This window comes from Notechis scutatus, chromosome Z (genome assembly GCF_049901735.1).
Source record: "Notechis scutatus isolate UNSWTSFEM ecotype Mainland chromosome Z, rNotScu1.2, whole genome shotgun sequence".
Taxonomy (NCBI): domain Eukaryota; kingdom Metazoa; phylum Chordata; class Lepidosauria; order Squamata; family Elapidae; genus Notechis; species Notechis scutatus.
The window spans coordinates 89,552,908-89,574,070 of NC_142025.1; the positions used below are offsets into that span (position 1 = coordinate 89,552,908).

The 21,163-nt window shown below is 35.6% G+C and overlaps 1 protein-coding gene across 6 annotated transcripts in view; it reads left to right on the forward strand.

The window, feature by feature from the left end:
- Nucleotides 1-21,163, forward strand: part of TLK2 (tousled like kinase 2) — a 67,417-nt gene that overhangs the window by 30,603 nt on the left and 15,651 nt on the right. For all 6 annotated transcript variants that reach the window (XR_015745668.1, XR_015745667.1, XM_087945698.1 and 3 more), the window contains exons 14-19: nucleotides 3,917-4,014; nucleotides 4,430-4,511; nucleotides 11,986-12,077; nucleotides 12,925-13,014; nucleotides 14,271-14,440; nucleotides 18,706-18,844. Coding sequence is in view for 4 of the 6 variants with exons in the window: in XM_087945698.1 (XP_087801824.1) it covers nucleotides 3,917-4,014; nucleotides 4,430-4,511; nucleotides 11,986-12,077; nucleotides 12,925-13,014; nucleotides 14,271-14,440; nucleotides 18,706-18,844 (671 nt within the window). In the remaining 2 variants the exon portion in view is untranslated. The remainder of the gene's footprint in view (nucleotides 1-3,916; nucleotides 4,015-4,429; nucleotides 4,512-11,985; nucleotides 12,078-12,924; nucleotides 13,015-14,270; nucleotides 14,441-18,705; nucleotides 18,845-21,163) is intronic.

Below are 21,163 nucleotides of genomic sequence, written 5' to 3' on the forward strand. Positions count from 1 at the left end.
AATTAGGAAGTATTTTACAGAACCGTGTCCGTGAGTCTGTTTTAGCATAATATGAAGAATTTTGGAAGATTCTTTAATTCAGAAGGTCATTTTATAAGGAATATTGGCAGATTCTTAGCTCTCACTGCACACTTGCATGAACCAAAGCTTTATTCTAAAGCAATAAATAAAATTACATGCATTTCTAAATAAAACTAACGATGGACATTTTTAACAGAATAGTAAGAGTTGAAAGAGACCTTGAAAATCTTCTAGTCTAACCCCCTCAAACAGGAAACCTTTTGCCATTTCAGGCAAATGGTTGTCCAGTCTTTTCTTAAAAACCTCCAGTGTTGGAGCACCCTCAACTTCTGGAAGCAAATTGTTCCACTGATTAATTTTCCTAACTTTTTTTTAAGAAGAATTGTTTGCCATCATTGATCCTCTATTTTTAGGAACTTCTATCATTGAAGAATCATTTTAAAATGGCTGATAATAAATAAATCAACTGCTTTTCTCAGTAATGAAAGAAGAAAGAAACCTCTTGGGGTTTTTTTTTTCAGTGTTACAGTTTTAATACAATATCAGGAAACAAAAGATTTTTCTGCTTCTCTGATAATTTTATATTGTATATTATTTGTATTGTGTTCACAAAAGACTAATCCCCTAAGTAATTCTACTTTGTTGTAGTAAAGTATCTGGGGATTTTTAGATAGATGGTAAATATAGGTAGATACAGTATGCAGACAAAACATAGATTTCTCACAATGTTAGTAAAATAGAATGGAATAACAGAGTTGGAAGGGACCTTGAAGGTCTTCTAGTCCAACCTCCTGCCTAGGCAGGAAACCCTATACCACTTCAGACAAATGATTATCCAACATCTTTTTTAAAACTTCCTGTGTTGGAGCATTCACAACTTCTGGAGGCAAGGTGTTCCACTGATTAATTGCTTCAACTGTCAGGAAATTTCTCCTTAGTTCTAAGTTGCTTCTCTCCTTGATTAGTTTCCACCCATTGCTTCTTGTCCTGCCCTCAGGTGCTTTGGAGAATAGCTTGACTCCCTCTTCTTTGTGGAGCCCCTGAGATATTGGAACACTGCTATCATGTCTCCCCTAGTCCTTCTTTTCATTAGACTAGACATACCCAATTCCATCAACCTTTCTTTATATGTTTTAGCCTCCAGTTCCCTAATCATCTTTGTTGCTCTTCTCTGCACTCTTTCTAGAGTCTCAACTTTTTTTTTTTAACATTGTGGCGACCAAAACTGAATGCAGTATTCCAAGTGTGGCCTTACCAAGGCATTATAAAGTGGTATTAACACTTCACATGATCTTGAATCTATTCCTCTGTTTATGCAGCCTAGAACTGTGTTGGCTTTTTTGGAGCTGCTGCATACTGCTGGCTCATATTTAAAAGGTTGTCCACTAGGACTCCAAGATCCCTCTCACAGTTACTACTATTGAGTAAGATACCACATATATTGTACCTGTGCGTTTGATTTTTCTTGCCTAAATGTAGAACCTTACTTTTTTCAGCACTGAATTTCATTTTGTTAGATAACACCCAATGTTCAAGTCTGTCAAGATCCTTCTGTATCTTAAGCCTATCTTCTGGAGTGTTGCTATTCCTGCCAGCTTGATGTTGTCTGCAAATTTGATGAGTTCCCCATCTATCCCCTTGTCCAAATCATTGATGAAGATGTTGAAGAGTACTGGGCCTAAAACAGAGCCTTGGGGTATCCCTCCATTTAGATGCAGTTCCATTGAGGCCTACTCATTGAGTGCCGTTGGTCAGCCAGTTACAGACAGTATCATTTGGTACTGATACTGTCTAATCCACATTTTTCTACTTTATCTAGTAGTAGGTTATAGTCTATTTATCAAATGCCTTACTGAAGTCCAAGTAAATTATATCAACAGCATTCCTCTGGTCAACTAATTTTGTCATCTTGTCAAAGAATGCAATAAGATTATCTGGCATGATCTGTTTTTAACAAACCCATGTTGGTTTTTTGTTATTACTTTGTTTGCTTCTAGGTGTTCGCTAATTCATCGCTTGATTATCTTTTCCAGAAACTTCCCTGGTATTGAGGTCAGGCTGATAAGTCTGTAGTTTCCTGGATTTTTTTCCCTTTTTTGATGATGGGAACTATATCAGCTCTTTTCCAGTCCTCTGGGAGTTCCCCGGTGCTCCAGGATCTTTGAAAGATATAGTTCAGTGGTTCTGAGATCACGTCTGCCAGTTCCTTCAGAACCTTGGGGTGTAATCCATCCAGTCTTGGTGATTTGAACTCATATAGGGTAGACAGGTGTTCACTTACCATTTTCTTTGCTCTTTTAACTTGTGTTCCTAATCTGCTTTTTTTTGTGGTGCTGTTTTTGATAGGTTGGATTGTTTTTCCCTTTGTGTAAAGACAGATGCAAAAAAAGAGCTAAGTAGCTCTGCTTTCTCTTTGTTGCTTATCACCTTCCTGCCACTTTCTCCCAGCAATGGACCAATTGCTTCCTTGACTTTTTTCTTGTTTTTAACATGTTGGAAGAAGCTTTTTTGTTATTTTTTACTTTTGTGGAATCCTTTGTTCATTATGAACCTTAGCTTTCCTCACTTATCTTTACAGGCTCCGGCTGATTGTTGATATTCTGCCTTAGTTATTTGCCCCTCTTTCCACTTTTTATACTTGCCCTTTTTGTCTTTCAATTTGTCAGAGAGTTCTTTATGCAGCCATGATGGTTTCTTTTGAGAGCTGTTATTTTTCTTTTTCATTGGTATTGTGCTAGATTGGATTTTTATAATCTCACTTTTCAAAATTTCCCAAACTTTTTTCCCCTTGAGGATTCTCATCCATGGAATCCTTCCCAAGCTCTCTCTAAGTTTATTGAAATTAGCTCTCTTAAAGTCCAAGACTCTAGTTTGACTTCGTTCTACTACTTGTGCTTGCATAATGTTGAATTTCAATATTGCATGATCACTTGTCCCCCAAAGTTCCTGTATCTTCAACACTTTCTATCATTTCATCTCTTCATAGTATTTGAGCTCACCCATTAAAAATAAATACTGAAATTTTAACATAAATGAAAGTACTTTTTTAGAAAATGGATTATTTAAATAATTTTGAATGAAATTGATCAAACATAAGAGTAGAATAAGCTATCAGTTATTACTAATCTTGATGGCTGTTTATTACCTTTGGAAATACAATCAGCATATCTCAGAAAACTAATAGAGTTGTTGAATTTTTGAACCTACTTTTTTATAATAATCTTGTAAAAAGTATGTTTTGTGATAAATTCATCTAAGAAAAATTAGAGTAAGATCTTTTACAAAAGAAAATGGAAAAAGAAGAAAGACAACAAATGCATTCCCCCCATTTATAATATCAGAACAAAAAACATTACATGAATGCGCTCTGTAAGCTCTGTGCAAGTTTACACAAGGAGTTAGGAAATAATAACATGTTATTCCTTGCAACATTGCAGCAAATGATAAAGAAGGGAGTGAGCATTAGCAAAAGGATCTCTCCTTTTGGAAAGGACACAAAAAAGTTGCAAGTGAAAATATAGAGATGTCAGAATAGCTCAGTAAAACAAAAACCATGCAAAATTCAATATCTCCTTCTAAAAACTTTCTGTCATCTAAACAGTTCAAACACTTTTCAAGCCAGACAATTTTGATTCACAATACTTCTGTCTATGGATTATTAGTATATCTTAGGATGTTTTAGCCAGTAATTTGCAGGCCACTGTGAAGTCCAATGTTTACAAACATTCTCATGTCTTTTCATTTACTTTTTACATATCATGACATCTTTCCCTGTGATTGGGAAATACTGTGTAAAGGAAAGCCATTGTGCAGAAATCCTCATCAGGCAAATTTCGTTTAAAATCCTCAGTACAGCAGTTTACAGTACAGTAAAGTGATCTTCCTCTTTGTGCAGGAAGAAGCTGAGATTCAAGCAGAATTAGAGCGATTAGAACGGGTTAGAAATCTGCATATCAGGGAATTGAAAAGGATACATAATGAAGATAATTCACAGTGAGTATCGGCCATAAGGGAGAAGCAAATTACAACCTTGCGAAAGATGACTAGCTTGTTAAAATACACTAGAAATGTTTGCTTGGAATTCAGAATTAATATTTATTAAATGAATATAATCTGACTCCTAGCTACTTTGGGTAGCATACTCTTCCAAGTGACAATGTAAACAAGAAAACAAAGATAAAAGAAAACAGGAAAAATGTGTTTGTGATGGGCAGTGCAAGACTATCAGAGAAAGTTTGGCTGTGTCAACAAATCTAGTGAAATAGATTGCCAATTTATTTGCATACTCAAACCTTTCTATTATAGGCAGAGAGCTTCAATTTATCAAATCACTTCCTTTTTGGATGATTTGCTTAAGACTATGTACTAACGATTATAAGAATAAAGTCTCCTGTTCTTTCCCCATTAGGTTTAAAGACCACCCAACACTAAATGATAGGTATTTGTTGTTACATCTCCTAGGCAGAGGAGGATTTAGTGAAGTATATAAGGTAAGTTAGATCACCTTTCTATTTTATTTAATTAAATGGTGTAGACATTTAGCATTTATTAATCGAATGTCTTAGTTATTTAAACTTCAATCTTTGTGTTCTAAGGAGTCTGTCAATCTAAGTAAACTTATTTGGCCTGAGAAGTCAGTAGGTTCAAGTTAACAAAAGTTACCTCTGTATGCTCATTACAATTAAGTGAATTTTCTTGGTTTTATTTTAGCATTGTCATTTCATACTCACTTACCAAATTTGGCACCATGTTAAAATTTATTTTAGCATGTCAATCAGAATAGTGTAGCAGAATAACAGAATTGGAAGGGACCTTAGAGATCTTCTAGTTCAACTCCCTGCTCAAGCAGGAAATTGTATACCATTTCAGACAAATGGTTGTCCGGTCTCTTAAAAACCTCCAGTGTTGGAGCACCCATAACTTCTGGAGACAAATTGTTCCACTGATTAATTGTTCTGTCAAGAAATTCCTCCTTAGTTCTAGAGCTTCTCTCCTTGATTAGTTTCCGTCCATTGCTTCTTGTGCTTTGGAAAATAGGTTGACCCCCTTTTCTTTGTGGCAGCCCCTGAGATATTAGAACACTGCTATCATATCCTCTAGTCCTTCTTTCCATTAAACTGTACATAATTTAAATCATCTTTAGAAGATTTTATAGAAGTATTTACTAATTCTATATTCCCCATAGTGGGACTTTTAAAAAAACTCATGAAGTTCACTCACAGTTTCCATAGATTGCAAAGCTTGCCAAAACAGGAATTATTTTTCTTATTAATATAATATAATGTATAACCTTTGCAGATCCTGGAAAAAGATTCATCACTCTGGAAGCTTAATATCAGTAACTTTTTCAGTTGATCATACCTTAATAATACCAATTTTCAATTGTTGAATTATTTAGAAAATTACTTTGTTAAATTATGATTCATGTAGTTGGCAGAAGGAACATATAATGAATTCCTTTTAATAATCCCATTTCTGGAGGACATTCTATTTTTTGTTTAATTATAATTCTCCTTTACACACTTTCTTCCAGAAAGACATTTTTTTCATATAAAAAAGATGTGCCTTTCTTTTGACAAACGCTCCAACATTTTATTGAATAGCTGAGAGATGTTTAAGTTATTGTATAATGTATTTACTTCCATTGCAACTGTGATAACTGTACAGAAGCTGATAAAAAGCCTGAGTTCCATAGTGTTTGCTATTTTGCATCTTCAATTTCTATGGGGGTCACAATAATGATGATGATGATGATGATAAGCCAGAGTCCAAGAAAAAGAACTGGAAAAAAATCACGGAATATCAGGACCTGGCCACCGAAACTACATGATACTGCACGGTTATGGATGAAACATGTAGCAGTAATACCCATTGTCATCAGGGCACTTGGTACCATGTCCAATAGTTTTACAAAACACATCAAGAAATTGCAGCTTCCTGCAATAACACCAGTGGAACTGCTAAAAACTGCGCTACTCAGAACATCATATATTTTAAGAAGATACTTGGTTGATATCTAAGACGCTGGTAGCAACCCGTAGCAACCATTAGCACCAGTCACTGGTATTTGTGGTACATTTTTAAATGTTCAGTTGTCTAAGTTTCATGTTTAATGAATAAAAGAGATAATAATATAAAAATGCAAGAAGATTGCATAGACTGACTACAAACAGTGGCATGACAAAGTAGCAACAATGGTGCATCGGAAGATCTGCAAGAAATATCATTTGCCTGCAGGTAAGAACTGGTGGCACCATAAAATAGAGAAAATCATAGAAAATGAAGAAGTTCAATTGCTCTAGAACTTTAGAATTCAAACAGACAGGAATCTGCCAGATAACATCCCGGGCTTAACAATTGTCAATAAGAAAGACCAAAAATGTCTGGAAAGTGGACATGGCAGTGCCTCGAGACAGCAGAATAGAAGAAAAAGAACTGGAGAAGATAACAAAACACAAAGACTACAAATAGAACTAGAACAACTGTGTCAAAGGCAAGCAAGGATAGTATCAATAGTAATAGGTGCCTTGGGCAGTGGTAGGATTCAGCCAATTCGTACCGGTTCAGTAGAACCGTTACCTAATTTTTTGCTGAGTTCAGCGAACCGTTTAGACAGGTTCTGGAAAATCTGTGTTTTCCAGAACACATCTGATTTTTGTTCAATTTTCTTGCAGGTGGGGAAAAAAAAATCTCCCCAAAAATACAAGAGAGGAGTGACGGAAACCTTCAATCACGTTGGGCAAAAACTTGTCTCAGGCAGCAGGGGCAGGGCCTGCACATAAGGCGGCAGCCCAAGGCCAAAGCATCGGCAGACGGCCAGAGAGTCAGGGAGGGTGCTGAAGTGAGCGAGCATCCTGCCTGCAGCACCCATGCTAGCTGCCCCTTCCTGAGCTGGAATGCCATAACGTTTAAGTGTTGGTAGATGCTGACCTTTCCTCCAGCGCGGTTGGACAACTGCTGGAGAGAGACCAGCCCCTGGCGCCCAGATGCCCTCACTTCCCCCAAGCATTTCTTTGCCTACCTGATTTCCAACTCTGTTGCGTTTCTCGCTGCCGTGTGCAGGAAAACAAAAGTTTGTGAGATTAAAAAAAAAGTTCAATCAATTCCAACTTCTCATGAAAATAAAAGGTCTTGCAAAGTTGCAATTGATTGATTGAACTTTTTTTTTTAGTCCCACAAACTTTTGTTTCCCTGCACACGACGATGAGAAATGCAACAGAGAAACATGACGTAACTGAAAATCTGGTAGGCCCAGAATTGCTTGGGGAAGCGAAGGCATCTGGGCAGTGGTGGTGGGGCAAACTGTGGCACAGCACTGTGCGACAATAGAGAAATGGGCAACAGAGCAGCCGGCGCAAGGAAAGGAGGCTGTTTTCCTCTTCTCCCTGATCCTGCTTCTGCTCTTGCCGGCTGCTCCATTTCCAATTTCTCCATTGTAATGTAGCATCCGGGATCCACTTTGATCGGGGGGGGTAATTTAACAACTGGTTCACCCAGGGTCAGGTTGGCCTTTGCAGAAAGCTCATCCCACATGTGCAATGGAGCTGGAGGACGGGGATGAGCCATGCCTCCCCAAAAAGCAAATCTGACCCTGGGTGAACTGATTGTTAAATTATTTGAATCCCACCACTGGCCTTGGGTGCAATCCCAAAGTCACTAGAGCACCACATGAACACTATTGGCATTGACAAATTTGCCATCAGTCAATTACAAAAGGTGGCTTTACTGGGAACAGGTTCCATCTTGCAACAAAATCTGTTAACACCAGGAAACATCCACATCTGCCTGTCCTCATCTGTAAGTCCCATGGTAAGGACTTGATAGGTAGACAAAAATACCAAACCTAGTCTGGCTGACTCTGTGAGTATCAATAATAATAATAATAATAATAATAATAATAATAATAATAATAATAATAACAACAACAACCACCTCAACAGTGACTGCAGCAAAATCTTACAGACTGATTATAACATCATGATTGAATTTGTTCAGAATATTGCAGCATAAATTCAGCTCCAGAAAAGTAAAACACAGATGGCTGAGGCTTCATTTGACTTCTTTATAAATACATGAAGTAAATTTTACAATACCAGTTGTAGATTTCTCCAACATGGAGCAAACTTAAACAGAAGCAGACATGTTACAGGTTTGGAGCAGAACAGCAACTCAGGAGCTCAGAAACACATCAGTTTCACTTTAGTTCAGCAGGCAAGCAAAACACACAGCAGAGGAGAAAAACAGTTTCATCTTCAATAGACAGACTCAGAGCTTAACAATAGCTTCAGAGCTTAATATAAAGCCATGCCTAGGCTATTTCTAGTTTCAGTTTCCAAACAGTTCTCATTGGCTGATTTAGTTGCTATGCCTGTTCATTGGTTGACCTTGTTATCATGCTCTATTCCAGTTCATGAATATACTCTGACACTCCTCCGTTCATAACTGGAATAGACATAAATTTAATTACCTTTAATATTCTTTAGATACTTGTATTTGAAGACCCACATTCACAGTTCCCTCCAAATACCTGATAATTCCTTTTTTATACCCACTTGCATCCTATAGCTTTGCTTCCCTGTGGCAAAGTCATAGATGTGAACACTTCATGTTCTCCCATGGGTTTCATTTCCTTGTCCATGGCTTCTTTCCACTTTACTTGTTCAACCAATACTTCTTTGTAGTTCCTTGGCTCATACCATACATTACACACTTTAACTTCACTAGCAGAATACCTGTCAGGTGGAATCCCCTTGTTCCATTGCTCTGAACTGTGTGGCACGGGCTGCTCCTGTGTGTCAACCCTTTCTTGCTTCATATCTTTTTCAGCTTCTCCTTCCTGAATGCTGACACCATCACTAAGTGAGTTACATAATTAAGTGGATCACCATCACTAAATGAATCATTCCACAAATTTGCATCAATTCTGTTCCAATTTTGCTCTGCAAAGCTTGTAGACCTTGAAAACACTATTCTTTTGCTCCCATCGCTAAAGCGATAACTCTTTGAGCCTGGCTCATAGCCCACAAACCTGAGCTTTCTAGCCTTTGGTTGCCCCTTTCTTCTTCTTTCTTCTTCTAATTGCTTTTGGAATATGCACCCACACATTGTTTCCAAACATCCTTAAATGTGCTAGAGATGGTTTTCTACCATATAGCACTGCATATGGAATATCATAAATGGAGGAACTTTACAACCTATTAACTAAATAATTAACAGTCAATATGGCTTCACCCCAATATGACCTGCTTAGACCAGAATCCTCTAGCAGTGAGTCCTTCATGGTTTGCCAGACTCCATTCCGTCTCTCAGCAACATCATTCTCAGCTGCTGTGTAAGGATTTGTGTGTCTGTGTTTTATTTCTAACTGTGCCAACCACTGTTGAAGACTTGTTGACATGAATTCTGAACCTCTGTCAGTTTGCAGATGACATACCTGTTGTTTATACCTTTTTCTACAAAGCTTACTCATTGCTTAAATTTCTGAAGCAGCTGTTTTACTCTTTAGTAAATAATATAATTCTTCTGACCCAAATAGAGTAGAGAGCTCTTTAATTTTTTCAGCCATCCTGCAAAGTCTCTTGTCTTGTTTCTTATTTTTAAAACAGACAGTCTCTCAGCTTTAATTACAATTCAGTCTTTTTCTGGGCCTAAATCTTTTCAGAGAATTGCAGCATATATTCAGTGCCAGAAAAGTAAACAGATGGCTGAGGCTTCATTTAACTTCTTTATAAATACATGAAATAAATTTTACAATACCAGTTGTAAGATTTCTCCAAACTTAAACAGAAACAAACATGTTACAGGTTTGGAGCAGAACAGCAACTCAGGAGTTCAGAAACAGACATCAGTTTCACTTTAGTTCAGCAGGCAAACAAAACACACAGCAGAGGAGAGAAACAGTTTCATCTTCAATAGACAGACTCAGTGCTTAACAATAGCTTCAGAGCTTAATATAGAGCCATGCCTAGGCTATTTCTAGTTTCAGTTTCCAAACAGTCCTCATTGGCTGATTTAGTTGCTATGCCTATTCATTGGCTGACCTTGTTACCATGCTCTGTTCCAGTTCATGAATATATTCTGACAGAGTTGCCAAAACTGGAAGCTTTGCCAGAAGTTTGGGTTCAAATGCAGCAAATATTACTGGGAACACGAAATTGACAAAAGTTCTTGAAAATGAACAGGTCAAGATCTTATGGGACTTTTGAATCCAAACAGGCAGACATCTGGCCCACAATATGCCTGACATCACTATTGTGGAAAAGAAAATAGTCTGATTCATTGATATGGCAATACCAAGTGATGCATAAATTGAAGAGAAACAACTAGAAAAAAATAACAAAATAAGGTGATCTGCAAATTGAAGTTGAGCCCTTGGAGCAGTACCCAAAGGGCTGCCTAGGTACATGGAAATTTTGAACTTATCAGGCCTGAATATTCTGACTTTGCAAAAAAAACAAAAAAAAAACCACCACTCTATCTGGAACTACCTATATATTCAGACATTACCTTAATAGTTCTTAGGTTCCTGGTTAGGACTTGGAACTGTTACATTTTTATCGGTCCAAGACTGAATCAAGTTGAAGATTAAATTTTAAATAATTCATTTAGGTTGGAAAGGATAATTATTAATTTCTCAAAGTGTGTTAAGCAGTGAAATACTGAATCTCTTACATTCTCATTCTAAAAAAAGTTTCAAAAGTTTATAGTCAAGTGGACCAAGAAAAAGAATCACAAATAGGTTGTCAATTATCTCTTCCTTGTTACCATATATATTGTAAAAATCTGTAATCCTATAAAGATCAAAGTCTCTTCATAATGTCAATGTATCTGTCCTATGTTGGTTATAAAATCCTGAATATGTTGTTAATAGGGCTAGATGTATTCCTATAAACATGCAGAGATACTCGAAACATGTTGCTTGTTATTAGAGTTTAGGAAATGAAATTTAATTCCACCATCCTACTTATTTCTGAGACCAGTAAAGAAACTGTCTGTTGATTTATAACTTTTTAGAATTAAAGCAAAAAGTTTAATAGTAAACAATGGTATTTCCTCTGTAATTTCTATTGGAAGAATTTGAAATTTAAAACAATTTTAAAAGTGCCTGCATTTTGGCTGTCTCGGTTCAAACCATTATATTTAAGTATTTCATTTTGAAGTTTTGATTTTTCTCTAAATGGGAATAAAATTTTATCAAATAATATATGAATTGTAATATTTATTCTTAAATATTTAAAATATTTATATATTACTAGTGTATACTAGTGAAAGAATATTATTTGGGAGCTGCTTTAAGATGAATATTTTTCAAAATTTTCCAGTTCCATTCTAATGTATTTTAATGACTAAATAGAATTTTTAAAAGTTAATGTACTCATGGATAAACCAAGAATTTTAGGTGCCAAAATACACACCCAAAATAGGATTTGGTTTATCTGCAAATGGGCTTATCTGTGAGTATGTATGGACATTTTTAAAGTGCTCTATATCCTATATACTTGCAGATTAGCCAAGCCTCAAATGTTTAATTCAAATAAAATAAAAAAATGCCATCCACAGATAGGCCAGTTGTGAAAATAAAAACATGAAAATTTCAAGAGTTGGATTATCTGCAGATAAACTTATTTAGAAGTATACAAATAAATTCAGTAAATAGGTCTCATTTCCTATTTTTTCCCTTTAATTTCCTTATTACTAGGAAGTACTACTATTAAAGTTTCTATAAGAAAAGTAAATGATAAAAGAGATTAAATAGGCAGACTTGTTTAATATGTTTTGAAATATTGGACAAATGGTCAGTATCAAACTTTTGTACTAAACCAATTTTTAATATTAGCATTTTAAGAACCCCTAGTCAATAAAAGTTAAGCATTTAGGTGTTGCTCTTTTCATAACTTTTTCATATTTAAAAATGTCAGTCTTTGTGGTGTTCTTGACTATTTACTAGCTATCCTTCTCTTTCAGGCATTTGATTTAACGGAACAGAGATATGTAGCAGTAAAAATCCACCAGTTAAATAAAAACTGGAGGGATGAAAAGAAAGAAAATTATCACAAGTGAGTATTTCCACAGTTACATGATCAAAATTGTAGGACTTGGCAACCAAGTTGACAGTTGTAATGTTTTTGGATCATGTGATAACCACCTTCCCAGCCAGCTCCTGACAAGAAAAATTGATTGGGAAACCAGATTCACTTATCAACCATGTGATTCACTTAACAACTATATTTTTTGATTGTTGGATATAGAACATGGGCTGGGCCAAATAACAGCTGAGTTATTTTCCAAATCACCAAATACAATATTTTATCCATTGTTGATTCGAATCTAGCTGGATACTATGTCCACTTCCATTTATCACTCGTTAGATTGTTTTCAGAAAAACTAGAACATGCTCAGAGAAAAATATAGAATAATGATCTGGAGATAACATTGGTTGCTGCCTTGGCTCCATTTCAAAAGGCAGTCAAGATTAATTTATTCCAAAGGCCTTTAGAAATTTCTTTTTTTTTTCAAGTTCAGGTTAACCCTATAAAAAGGCAGAGTGTGTTTCTCATGATCTTGACAATATTTATGTGCCATGCTCAGGTTAAAAGTCAGACACATTAAGTGATATTCAATACATTCAGTTTTGAGGTAACGTGTGAACTAAATTGTGATATATAATCTAACATTTCTAATATATCCAGTTCAGATATATTTAACTTTCCATTTGGAGGTAAACCTACACTTTTCCTGGAAGTATTCTATCAAATAATTTTGAGGGATACTTTTGGTTACCAAGTTAGCCTTTGTTGAGTTTAGAACCTAACAAAGCATTACCCATATTTTTTCACCTCCTGAAGTGCCAGGAGGATTGGTGAGAAGCCGCTTGTAATAAATAATTCTGTCTTTTTCTTTTAGGCATGCTTGCAGAGAGTACAGAATTCATAAAGAGCTGGATCATCCTCGCATAGTTAAATTATATGACTATTTCTCATTGGACACTGACTCGTAAGTGCTGCTGCCTTTGTAATTTGCACTGTTAAATAAAGTCATTTGAAAATTTGTGATTGAGCTGTTAGAAATTTGTGGGGGAGGAAATGGAGCAAACCAATCTTTTTGAAATATGGATCTTAACATTTAAAGTAAAGCCTTACCAGAAATTGAACTTGCCTGTCCAATCCAATGATTAAGAGAAGACATTTTGCAAATCCTCACTCTTTACAACAATGTATGGGCCATAGAAAATGCAGCATGCATTCTGAGTGATGGGCCTATTTTGTGAAATACTTTTCTCTGGAAGAACAGATGGCCCAAATGCTACTGGCAATTTGTAAACAAAGCAGTTTTGTTCCAGCTTGGGTTCAGCCTTTAGATTAATTTAGTTTTCAAGTATCTATGATGTTTATTTCTATCTTTTAATTATCTTTAAATGTTTACACTGTCTTTAATTATTAAATTAAAAGGACTAGAGTGCCTTGATACTAATAAAGGTATATATCTCATAAAATTAATATTTTTTCTACACAGCATTCATGGTGTCTTACAATTAAAAAAGCATAAATAGCTAAAATATGAGTAAAACATATTAAATCACAATTATGTAATTAATACCAAGATTACCATGCTAAAGCTGCTTTGTTTCCTTTCCAAAAAAAACCAAAATAAGTAGAAACCAAATAAGTAGTACAACTGAAGGTGTGCATTTCATAATTTGGGAGCAATAGGGAGGGCCTTCTTTCACAAACCTCATAAATTGTGGGAAGGCAATATATAATTAGTATTTTGAGAAAATATATCATGGAAGAGAAAATAGGATTTATGAAAGGGATTCATATTACCTTGCACATAAGAAAAGCTGCAATATTATCACCTTGCACATAAGAAAAGTTGCAGCAATACTTTATTTTGTGGGTGCCAAATAGTAGTTAACTTTTTGGAATTGAAATTTAAGCTAAATGTACTAAGTAAATTTGGTTTTAGCTTATTTTTTCAGAAATAAAATAAGTGATATGTTGCTTCAGCTTATCCATATCTTTTTTTACCGGTAAATAAGCACACTTTGAAACAAAGCTCATAGGGTTTAAAAAAATAAGGTCTATCACTTCTTGGCATTTTGGCTAAGATCAGGTTAATAGATCTATACATACTACATCAGTGCAGATGTACAGATCTAGAAAAATCATTATTTGTGATTTCTTAAGTAAACATTAAGTCGATTTTGGTACATGCATAAAACGTGTTTGATTGTTTGATTTCTCTTCCAGGTTTTGTACAGTGCTAGAATACTGTGAGGGTAACGATCTGGACTTCTACCTGAAACAGCACAAATTAATGACAGAGAAAGAAGCCCGATCTATAATCATGCAGATTGTAAATGCATTAAAATATTTAAATGAAATCAAGCCACCTATTATTCATTACGATCTCAAACCAGGCAAGTTCATAGTGAAGGTTGTACTGCACCATGGCGGGGAAAACATAATATGATGTATTTTACAACATTATGCTTCCTTGATGATAGAATGTGAAATATGTAGTTTGGTTTGATTATTTAACAATAACATTTCCAATTCCCATCACTGTGAACTTCCATAGTCATAACTGGAAACATTGTCAATCCTTTCTCTCTCTTTCAAATTAGTACTGTCATTTCGTTACTTTGAAAAGTATTAAATATGCTGCTTCAGTTGTAGCACTAATATCTTCAATGATGGATAGATGTTATTCTGAAAATGAGATCAGTAATTATCTTTAAATTTTATCTTTTATTCAGGTTATAACTTGAAGTGCTTTAGTGAACTGGAATTGATGTGTGGTTTTAGTTTGGCTCATGTTTGTATGATATTTTATCAATAAAATGAGTTAGAATGGGATGGGAAAAAAGCTCATGAACGGAAATTATTATTAAGATGATAATGATGATTCTTCTTATCTTCTGATCCTGTTTAGCCTTCAACTTTATTTCTGCAAAGTTATTCTAAAAGAAAACTGTGTTTTAGTTAATTGTATTACCACTTTGTATGGATGATTCTATGTTTTGATTGACTGGTATCAGAGAACTTAATTGGAGGGCAACTTAGAAAATTGTGGTTGGTTGCACAGCCTGCCAGATATATATACTGTGTATACATGGATTTGGCATGTTTGTTTAATCTGTAAATTTCTTCTCAAGGTCCTGCAAATAGGCAGGTGTTATTTAATAATATTAAAGGTTTTGTCACAGTATATAAGCTGTTCCAAATAAACCTGTCTTTTGCAATTAACTGATGGTAATTTTGTCAGTGTTCAAGTAGTGTTCCAGATGTTTTAGAATTTCATCCAAGGCACCTTATTGCTTTATTTTACAACAGTTTTCTACTTCATTTGTAGGTCTTCGTGTTTTATTATTTTTCCCTTTCTTTGTCTTCTGTTGTCGCCAAGTATTGCAACATCCACTACCCAGATTTTTTTTGTCTTATCAACAGCTGTTAAGTAATGTGACAGATGCTTGTCTGTTTGAATTCTAAAGTCTCAGAGCACTTTAACTTTTTCATGTTCTATTTGTTTATTTTGTGGTCCCATCAGTTCTTCCTTGCAAATAAATGATATTTCTTGCAGATATTCCAGTGCATCATTGTTGCTACTTTTTCATTCCCTCATGTGTAGTCCTGTGCCATCTTCTTACAGCAGCTAACTAGGTGGCCCATTGTTTCTTCTGCTTCAACAAGTGCAGAGGTGGCATTTGTTGTCTGTTGCTGTCCTGTCAATTCTGCCTTTATATGCATTCATTATCAAGGCTTGATCTTATGCAGCCAGAATTAGCCCTTCTGCCTCTTAATTCAACTTTCCTGCTTTTAGCCACTGCCAGATTTTGTTCTTATCTGTTTTGCCTGCTATTTCTTTAATGTACTAGCCATGTAATACTTTGCCTTGCCATATGTCTCTTCGATTCTTCATTTGATCTTTCATATAGACCAGTTTGGTCTCTCCAGTACTCAATAAATATTCCTGGTATACTAGCTACAGTGCATTTTCTTTACTTTACTTCAAATATTTCTCCAATGCCTCTTCTTCAGTTGCCTGGTGTACATTTCACACCAATCTGTTTTCCTTGTTAAGCAAAATTGGTCAACATTGCTGTGGGAATGAAGGGCATGGTTCATGATAATTTTTCTGGTCTTTCTATCCAGGGCTTTTACTTCTGTTTGGGTCCAGTCCACTATTCCACCTCTATATCTAATGATTGGAATTGTCCAGGTTTTGCCTTGGTGATATTTCCTCCACTGAGTTTGGACTTTTAAGGTCTTCACTCTTATGATGTATTCACTTCTAATCCTCTTCTTGACTTCAGTGTGCTTAATGTCGTCAGCTTGAAGGGTGCCCAGGTATTTGTAGTGATTGTCTTCATCTAGATTTTTGATGTTATTTTCATAAGTCAGTTTTCCATATTTTCCCCACTGATGGTGACAGAAGCACATTTGTTCAATCCAAAATCTCTTCAATATCTTGGCTGTATAAATGAACAATGCTGAGAATCAATTCTATTTTAGGAGATATTTCTCCTTATAGCTTCATACCATCCATGTAAAGGATATGGAATAGCTTAATAGATGTTTTTGATGTTTGATAGCTATGGGTTGATGTGTGACGTATTATTGACATCAGTGCAATAACAAATAGTAGTGGTGTAGTGAATCTCCTTGAAAGATTCCTCACTTGATATTAACCTCTCCTTATCTAAACCATTGACCAGCAATTGTGTCTTCCATTGTCCCATTGCTCTTTGTACAAAGTTTCTAATGTTTCTACTGATTCCACTTATTTCTAGGCACTTGATTATCCAATCATATGGCAGGAAGTCAAATGCCTTCTTATAATCAATCCAAGCTACATTCCAGTTGATCTTCATTGTCTTGTGGTTTTCAAAATCATCTTGTCAGTTAGGGGCTGAACTTCTGTTTCTCTGCTGTTTGGGCAGTTTCCTTTCTGCTCAGGTGGAAAGAGCTTGTTTTCAGTTAGATGCTGTTGGACTGCATCAGTTACCACACAGATACCATCTGAAAATTATTGCTAAGTAGATAATTGGTTTATAATTGCGTGGTGCTGCCCCTTCTGCTGGAACTTTCATTATCAAGTAGCTTTTACCAGATGTATTTTTTAATTTTGCAACCCTGCAGCTTGTTGTTAAACTGTTTACCAATGAATGGGTGTTAGATGTTTCAATCCTAAACTGTGCAGTTCATCTTCACCTAGAGCTGACCGATTCTTGATTTTCCTTGCCCTTTTCTCCATAGTTTTTTCTGTTATTACAAATTAATTCATTCATTCCAGCTTCTTTTTAATTCTTATTCACCTAAAGAGAAATAATTATCTATTCCTCCCTGCATCAAAGCTATCCTGAACTGCAACACTCAGCAGCTGCATCAAGGCTGGGCCTGAATTGGAGGCCCAAGTTTCGACTTCAGTCCTAAGCTACCACTGTCACTCAAAAAGGCCACCTTCTACCATTCCCCAAGGAATGGTTGCCTTGCAGTCAGCCCTCCCCAGGATCTGTTTGCACCACTTATCTTCAGACAATGTCCTTTTGTTGTTGTTGTTGTTGCAGGCCACCGTGGCCTATATGAGGCTGCTCGGTCACAAACTGCATGAACTGTGATCTGTTTTTTCTGCCTCTTTGCACAATCTGCATTTTGAATCATTTGATTATTTCAATTCAGGACTAGATTGTATTAGTTGAAATAGCCTGCTCTTGGGCAAACAAAATTGACAGATTATTTATTTAATATTCTAGTTTTATGCTATTGCCAGGTTTTATTCTTATCCATTTTGATCTTTTGTAGAAATTGGCCATATAATGCTTTTGCTTGATTGCATTCTGTTTATGTTTTTATTATATTATTTTGATATTCATGTATTGTTTCCTATGCATTCATTAAGGTCCAGTTTTTAATTTGCATCAATGCTTGGCCTTGGCTGTCTTTTAGACAATCAATAGTTTGACTTGAAGTAAACCTCTACTTCCATTTCTACAGGGCAGGTATACCATATCAATATAACAGTAGGGATATAATGAATAATCACCAGTTTTCTTGTTTTATAGTCCAAATTATCTAGTTAAAATTCAAACAGTATATCACATCATGCCAGTATCACCATTTGATGATGTTTCCATTGTTCACTCTTGTCTTCAGCATTTTTTTCACTCTGGATGTATTCTTTACTAATCATATTTTAACTTGTTCCTGTTTGATGTTATCCAACTGTAAAATACTTGTAGGCTTCTTCATGATGGCTCCTGGTGGTTTCACTTTTACTATTCATGAGTTTATCTCAATTTATTGCTACTGTAGTACATTTCTTTAGGCCAAGTTCCATTGCTGTGTCTGTGCTAAAAATGCTTACGGTAATTTATCCACGGCTGACAATGATTTCTGATTTTCCATAAAGTTACAGATTATCCAAATAAAGCAAGTGTGAGATTTTATGGGCATATTTGATAGCCACAATTTGTTGTTGTTGTTATTATTATTATGAACCATTTCCATTCACCTATTAGTTTATCCTGTAACATTACATCTAAGGAGAGTTTCTCTTGGATGTGGAAAAAAACATAACTACATTAAGTTTTGGGAAAGAAGCCAGTGCATCTTTTTTCTCTGGCTGTTCTATCCACCCTCATACTTAGTAGGCCTGTTTAACTTCAATTTTTTTCCTCCCCAGGAAACATCCTCTTGGTAAACGGTACTGCTTGTGGTGAAATTAAAATCACTGACTTCGGCCTCTCAAAAATCATGGACGATGACAGTTACAATTCAGTTGATGGCATGGAGCTGACATCTCAAGGAGCTGGTACATATTGGTGGGTATATAATCTATTTTTTGTCTTGCATAGTCCATAATGTTCTAAAAATACCTGTCATTAGAACTTGAGGAAAAACAGAGAAAAACATACATTTTGCCAAAATAAGATTTTTGTAAAAGTAGGGGAAATAATGAGGACAATAGATTCAACTAGTATATCAAAATCATAGTTTTCAGAGGAAATTAGATATCTCTTAGGAGTATGCAAAACTCCTCAGAAAATAGTTCTCTAGAACATACCCTCTGAGTTTTCTAGAGAACCTCAGAACATTCTATTTCTAAGTAATTCAGTTTTGAACATCTTAGTTTTTCCAACTCAGTTAACAATCTGAGATATTGAAAAGATTATTTCAAAACATTAGATACCTGTAAATATTTAAGGGACCTTCCTTGTAAAATTATAGCAGAATCCTTAGTGATTTTCAAAGACTTATTTGGATATATGAGAAAGGCCGTCTCTTGCCTCATTTCCCAACTATGGACATCTCCAGACAAAATAAAAATTATTCTGGAAATATTTAAGTAAATATTTAAGCAAATAAGTAAGAGGTGTACTTATTTTTGTATATTTTTATTATTGAAATTAATTTGAAAAATATAATCATTAATATTTTTCTCTAGACTAGCTGGGAGGTAGGTAAGTCAATATAGCCTATTATCCCATCTAAATTTGTAGATCAAGAACAAAAAATTGAAAGAATAATAACCTATTTCAATATCCCAGTATTTCCTTTTAAAAGTCCCTGTTATATCAGAGATAAAATTACAGAACACTGGATAGTTTGTTCCAAGGTTGAAATACTCATAACTTCCATTTCAAATTTAGAAAATTTTGTCCAATTTCTACACATATTTTACTGCAACTGTCTGAAGGGCATAATGTCTGAGAATCCTGAGTGCGTAATAAAGGTGAACATTACAGCTGGCTACTATACACTTTCAAAGAAAAGCAAATCAGTGTGTTCCGGTTGTGGTAGCTTACTTGAAATATAAGGTGGATGGTCTTTTGCCTGACCTGAACAAGTAAGCAATACTGTAAGATGTGGACAGACTGAAGATCACTTGAGGATATGTACTTGGGGGATGCTGTTAGGAATGTAAGTCACCTAACGGGTTGGAAAATATATAAACCAGGATAGACATTTTAATACTGTCTTTTTAAGGGAATGCTAAAATTGTAATTGGGTGTTGTTCCTCAAAAGACCATAAGATGGAGCCAGAAACCTGAGTTCTGTTATTCTGGAGAGTGTTGCTATTTCCCTATTGACTGTTAGTGATCATCATTATTCTTGGATTTGATGTAAGTCTGTTACTGAACCGTTTATGATACTGGACTTTGTTATTGGATTATCCCTGGACTGAAAACTGACTGCTTTAACCATGAATGACTTGGACTGTTTGTTGAACTTTGCTTAACCGTTTTACTGGAAGTAAAAACCTACATTTTACCATACAGTGTATCTGTGTGCTGGTTGTGTATTACTCTTCACCACTCTCACTACGTCTCCCTGTGTGCACTTATTCTCCTAACGGGGAATTACCTCAACACTGGTTATGGGCCCAGGCCATACCAGGCTCAGATAACTGAGAATTGTTGTGAATATACAGTACCTTATACAGACAGCTGTTTACTGTTTAATTGTGGGCTACTGTTCTGGTAAAGATGGCACAAGACCCGTCAACAAGTCTATCCCTGATAACCCAGTTGGATGGAACAAACCATGTTTCCTGGTCTATGAAGTGCAGTCTACTTATGCGTAGAGAAGAGTTATGGAATGTAGTTCAAGACCCACCGGATGTAAATGCTTGGGATCCAGAAAATGAGGACGATGCCAAGAAGCTTGCTGACTTTAAACAGAACAACAAACGAGCTCTTTGTATAATTGGACTAACACTGAGTGACCAGCAGCTAGTCCATATTCATGGAGAAGAGTCTGCTGCTAGGTGTTGGGAAAATTTGAAGAGGATTTATGTTCGTGACAGTGTAGGTGCACACATACATCTTACACGTACACTGTTTAGAGCATGTCTTCTGAAAGGTGGAGATATGTTCGCTCATTTCAACTTCATGAAAAGAACTTTTCAAGAGCTACATGAAAAAGAACTGATATTTTCAGAGCGGCATCAAGTTTACATCATTCTTTCCTCATTGGATGAAAGTTATGATGATTATGTATCTTCACTGGAAGTCCTGCCCAGAGATAAACTGACATTAACTGACATAACTGGAAGATTGTTAGAAGAAGCAAGAAGACGACTGGGTAGGAACCAACTAAGAAAGGAACAACTACAAGAAGAGGATTTGTGTTCAACTGCC